We start from the raw sequence: 6,000 nt of genomic DNA on the forward strand, positions 1-6,000 counted from the left end.
TGCTTTGCTTTGCTTTGCTTTTTTGTTACATGCACTAGTCCTAACTGATGCAAGTGAAAAGAGATTCGCTTTTTAGCAGGATGGCTGTGGCACCTGAAAGGGCCTTTCTGAGGACCTCTCTTTCTTTAAACACCAGTCCTTTTCTCTTCCCCTCTGAGCACAGTTGGGCAGGCACAGTAGATGCTGGTTGACTGAACTCTTCTTCACCAATATACCAAATAATTGTTTTAAATATAACTCTGCTGAGTTTTAACATTTACTGTGTGTGTCTACTTGATGGGGGAAACTCAAAATCCACTTTATGGGAGCAAAAATGTATATTTCAGTTTTTTTTTTTTTTTTTTTAGTGTACAGCTGGCATAATTGTGGAGAACATCAGTAATCTAAACTTTATTTTCTAAAACATATTGGGAAAACATTTCCATTGAATTAGTGCTGTCCAATAGGACATGCCATGATGCTGGAAATGTCCTATCACTATATAATCTACTATGGAGCCTCTAGCCACATGTGGCTATGCAACCAGTGCAAACAAGGAACAAAAACTTTACTATATTGGCCAAGTGTGGTGGCTCATTCCTATAATCCTAGCACTTCAGGAGGTTGAGGCAGGAGGATAGTTTGAGCCCAGGAGTTCAAGACCAGCCTAGCAGGATGATGAAACCCTGCCTCTACCCAAAAAAATACAAAAATTAGCTGGATGTGGTGGCGTGCCAGCATGCCTGTGGTCCCAGCTACTTGGGAGGCTGAGGTGGGAGGATCACTTGAGCCTGGGAGGTCAAGGCTGCAGTGAGCTGTGATCGCACCACTACACCCCAGTCTGAAGTGTAGACAGAGCAAGACCCTGTCTCAAAAAAAGAAAAAAAAAATATTGTATTAACTTAAATTTTAATTAATTAATTTAAATTGAAAGTGGCTGATAGCTACCATATTGGCCAGCACAGCACGGAATAGCTCAGTTTTCATAATATCAAGAAAACACTTTAAGTTTCAATTTGATTCCATTTTTTCTTCCAGATATTAAGTGCACACTTTTCTCCTTGTGTTCTCTCTCATTACAGAAGCTACTCCACCCCTGCCTCACCTGAGCACCCCTTAGTGAACACTACCCTAGCCCTCCTCACCCTGGACCAGACACACACACGAAATACACCCACAACTCCCCTCCTCACCCCAAACGCCCCCGCTTACCGCTGTCTTCGAGCTCTCCGTGTACGGCAGGGGCTTGGCCAGCTTCTCCACATCTGCCCCACTGGAGCCCACCTGCGTGTATGAATAGGAGCCGCGGAAGAAGGGGTTGCTGCCCCAGGCCGAGCGCAGGATTCGCCGAGGTTTTGGAATGTTGGGGTTCCCTGACGGGGAGTCAGAAAAGCCAAGGGGAAGGAGAATAAGAAATGGCTGCATACAGAAGATGACCCCAAATGGACAAACCCCCACCCCACCTCCAGGGCTCCAGGAGGACCAGGCTGCCGGGGGTAGGCACGGAGGATAGAGGAGGAAGGAGGGAGGCTGGGGCACGAGCTGTGTACCCACTCAGCACCTCCTGTGACCCCCAGCAAAACACTCCACCTTACTTTTCCTATCTATCTGAAAACAAGTGACAGATAATCATGTTTCCCTGCCTAATGTCGGGGGTTCTTGTGAGGCCCTCCTGGAATAGTGGGTGAAAAATGTTCAGCTGAAAGACTCAGAGAGTAAAATACAAATCCAACTCTTAGCAACAGAGCACAATGGGCAGTGATGTCTGAGAGGAGTTTTACTATTAGCCCGTAGAAAGAGGGAAGAGACACAGCGCCCATAATTCTGTGTTTCAAGTTCTAAACTGTCAGCAATCGAAGAGCCTTTGGCTGAATGTGGCACCCTGCAGTGGCTCTCCCGTGGGGCACAGCATCCGAGCTTCACAGTCTGGCGAGGAGAGAGCTGCCACGGGTCCACCAGAGGAGGGCAGGTGAGGAAGAAGTGGCGCTGGGGAAGCGGGTCGTGGGACACATGGCGCACCTGTGAACTGACGCAGCATCTCCGTGCAGATCTCGGCCACTGCCTCATCATCACACTTCTCCATGACGAGGGCCTCCTCCCCGCAGATCCAGCCGCTCAGCACATGGCCGTAGCGCTCAGGCGGGTAGAGGACATCAAAGCCGCAAATCTTGCGGTACCAGAGCTCGGGTGGGTAGGTGAGGGTGCGGCTCTCTGCCTCGTCCTCCCACACAAACTGTAGGCTGTTGCACTCGGGGCCCCAGAAGGGCTCCTCGAATTCCAGAAAGATCTTGTCAGTGGTGCCAATGCCCAGGCGGTGGATGGCAGCCACCTTCTCTGTGGGCAGGCCTGGCCGGAAGAAACTGGTGTACTGCCTCTTCAGCACGCCCAGCGACACGGTCACAATCACGTGGTCCGCCGGGATCAGCTCACAGTCCTCGCACTCCACCACCACCGGCCACTGCTCATCCTCATCCCACCTGCCCCCCCGGGGCTCCTCTCCCCCTTGGCTACCCTCCCCAGTGTCGTGATTGTGGTCGCCCTCACCCCGGGGCTCAATCTCAGGGCCTCTGGGGCGGGCTGAGGCCTGGTCCCAGTGAATGCAGCGGACAGGTTTCCCTAGCTGGATGACGTGGGCAGGGATGCCCTCCGCCAGCAGCTCCACAACCCGCATGAAGCCTGAGGGGATGATGTGGTGAGCGCCGGGGATCTCGGTCCACTCCCCGAAGGCGCTCAGGGACACCTCGTCCATGCTGTGTGAGCTGCTCTCACAGCTCTCCACCTGCGGGAAGACCCAAGGAGAAGCCAGGTGACCGCCAGGGTTGGGCAGGGGTAGGAGCAGCGCAGCCCTCCTCAGACCCAGACGCCCCCAGAATCCGTCTTCCTCAAGATACCTTCAGGTACTGCTGGATCATGGCGAGCTTCAGGCGCTTGGTGGCCTCTGGGTCATCAGGGTCATTCCTGATGCGGTTACGCACCTCCTCTCGGGTGAACACCCCCACGCTATTTTGACTTTCAGCATTGACTGGTTTATCGTGCCGGAAGAACTCCTGGGTCAAGTTATAGACCTGCCAGAAAGACCCCATGAGAGAGACTGAAAACACCTCATCACACCTCCATCCTAAACAGAAGGCTCCCAACTCAAACCCACCAGTTCCCAGGTGTCCCCTGGATGCACTGAGCCCCTGGTCTCTGTCCCTTAGGGATCTGATGTTGCACTCAATGCTGCACCAGGACTGCACCAACAGCCAAGGCCCTGGGCAGCCACCTCCTCGCCTATGGCCTGTTGGGGAGGTGAGATGGGCCCTGGAGGCTTTCTTGCTGGGCCCTCGCTTAGGACAATGTGAAACATGTGGTGCCCATACAGTCTGTGGGAAAGAAGCCACTCCTCATGGACTCTGCATGGGCCTCCTCGGGCTCTACCTCCCACTGGAAGATGGGCATTTGCACACATTTACCTGTTCCAAGAGCCATACATGTACTTTCCCTGCCACCCCTGCCCAAGTGTGTCTGCTTTGCCCGCTCCCAAGAGGGCAGTCTGGAGCTGTGGCCTGGCCAGCAGAAGGGCCCCTGAAGTCTGGAGACACCTCCCTGGGTCTGTGCAGGTCCGTACAAAGTACCCCCTTTGCTTCAGGCCTCAACCATGAGTAAGAAAGCTGATGCAGTGGGGAAGACAGGAACACAAAAGCCAGGGTCTCAGGAGGCCCCAGCATGCCAAGGAAGGAAGATGCATTTCACAGGCACACTTCAGCAAGAACTCCAGCCCACACCTCATCAACAGGTAACGATGATCAGTCCCTTGGAAAGGGGTCTGACTGCCCGCCCACCCACGTGCCTGCCTCATCTACAGCCCCCACTAAGCACCAGGCAGAGCTCCCTGAAGGAAGTAATCCAGTCCAGGGGCAGTCCTGGGATCCCCAGAAGCAACATTTACTCAACATTTACCGAACTCTGCACAGGACACAGCTCGTAATGTGGGCGAAACAGTCCCTGCCCCTGCCCTCACTCCAGCTGGGGAGACAGTCCACGATTGGGCTACCGTGATAGGAAAGAACCCGGGGCTGTGAGGTCAACGCAGACAACCATGGGCAGCTGGGAAACAGCCAGGGTGGAGCAGGAGGGGGAAGAAAAGCATTTCAGGCAGAGGGAACAGCAACCTCAAAGATGGAGAAGCAGTCAGGAATACTGAAGGAGTCTGGTTTTGTTGGAGCAGGCAGCAAGGAGAGAGGATCTGAGAGCCGACTTTGGAAAGGCAGGCAGGGTCCAGGGCATAAAGGACTGAGAGTCATTCCAAGGACTCTGGACTTGATCCAAGGCCCTGGCATCGCTGGAGGGCTGAGCAAAAAGGCGGCAGGATCACATGCCCACAGCTGTCATTCCCAGGACACTAGCTAATGGAGGCTCCTTGGCTGGGCCTCTGTGGCTGAGCTGATGAATGGTTTGTTTCGCTTCCTAAAGTGAGTGTGGTCAGCACACATGTCTGGGAATGGTGTCTGCCCTGTCCCCCAGCCCTGGGCTAGGCCCTGGGGCCACAGGGTGAAGGAAGATGGCAAAGTGCAGTGATGTCCACCACCCTCCACCACCACCATCTCACTCAAGGGGAAGGCCTCCACCTGAGACACAAACATGAATTAAACTTATCTCTGGAGACTAAATTATAAAGAAGAAAGCGAGGGAAATTGTTTTGTCTTGCCTCCCTGCAATCAGGAGATGCTGAGTGGTTAGCCTTAGCTGGAGTCCTCAGCAAATTCTTCACCCAGGACCACTGCCAAGGGTCAGGGTTTCAATTTGCCTCCTCCTCCCTGGGTTTTTCCCTTGGGCAATAAGCAACATGGTAGCCAGTCCTTAGCTTATGTTAAGTAGAGGCCAAAATGCCCAGATGAGGAGTAACAAATTTAGTCCATCGACATGACTCTTTGTATCAGCCACCGACTACGGCAGCCTTCACTGAACATGGGTGTGCCATATGGCACAGTCTCCTCTCCTGGGTTATCTGACACCTTCCCAATGTGACCCAAGGAAAATGGGACACGTCTGTGTCAGCTAATAATACTTACCCCAATTCTCATTAAGCATTTATCATTGGATCTCATTCAATCCTCATAATACTATGAGGTAGGTACCACCATGCCTATTTTACAGAAGAGGAAAGTAAGGCTCAGAGAGGCTCAATAACCTGCTCAAGATTCCACAGCTAATAAATGGTAGAACTGGTATTTGATCAAGGCAGTCTTACTCCAGAAACTAAGCTCTAGATGATACTATTGCACAAACTCATTTGTTTGTTAATAAATAAAATACATTCAAATGAGTGGCTCTTCAAAGTCATCATCTTTGGGGGGCTGCATATTTATTATGAAGCCACATTGAGGCAAGGCTTCACGTGCTTAGAGCACACCTCCTCAGAATGGCCTCTAGGATTGGTTAAAAGCCACACAAAGAAATCTTGACATCATGGTCACGCCTTATCCTTTTGACTCAAAACATCACCACCTAGATGGATAATCCACCATATCCACCCCATATTCACAATGCACACTCTTGACTTTCAAAAATCAAACCCACCTGCAGAATTTGATGATGATCTACTTTTAAAGACATTTGAAAAAACAAACCATGGGCCCTGAAAGTCATTTTCAAGAGGCATCCATGTTTGAATCACTCACAATAACCTGGGAATCAGGCTGGGGCTGATTTCCAGCAGACCAGAGAGGTCTACTTTGAAGAATACTAGTTCTTATCTGACCCATTAACAATTCAGTCTCTTTGCACATGAGTGAGAATGCACAATACAATGGACTGCACACAACGTGCCTTGTTGGTGCACACACACAAGACACTGAGTGTGCCTGTCCTCCATGGAGCAGGGACCGCCCCAAAGCAAGAGTCATGTCTCCTTTCTCATGCCCAAGAGATTAGAAAGTGCTCAATAGGCTGGGTGCGGTGGCTCACACTTGTAAATCCCAGCACTTTGGGAGGCCAAGGTGGGCAGATCACCTGAGGTCAGGAGTTCGAGACCAGCCT

At 51.7% G+C, this 6,000-nt stretch overlaps 1 protein-coding gene across 5 annotated transcripts in view; it reads right to left on the minus strand.

The window, feature by feature from the left end:
* Positions 1-6,000, minus strand: part of SMOX (spermine oxidase) — a 32,934-nt gene that overhangs the window by 2,580 nt on the left and 24,354 nt on the right. For 3 of the 5 annotated variants that reach the window (XM_011943280.1, XM_011943281.1, XM_011943279.1), the window contains 3 exons: positions 2,871-3,044; positions 1,999-2,758; positions 1,192-1,352 (listed from right to left, as the gene is read on the minus strand). In XM_011943280.1, the coding sequence (XP_011798670.1) occupies positions 1,192-1,352; positions 1,999-2,758; positions 2,871-3,044 (1,095 nt within the window). The remainder of the gene's footprint in view (positions 1-1,191; positions 1,353-1,998; positions 2,759-2,870; positions 3,045-6,000) is intronic. The other 2 variants (XM_011943283.1, XM_011943282.1) reach the window with 1 other exon arrangement.

This window comes from Colobus angolensis, unplaced genomic scaffold, assembly GCF_000951035.1.
Source record: "Colobus angolensis palliatus isolate OR3802 unplaced genomic scaffold, Cang.pa_1.0 Scaffold219, whole genome shotgun sequence".
Lineage (NCBI taxonomy): Eukaryota > Metazoa > Chordata > Mammalia > Primates > Cercopithecidae > Colobus > Colobus angolensis.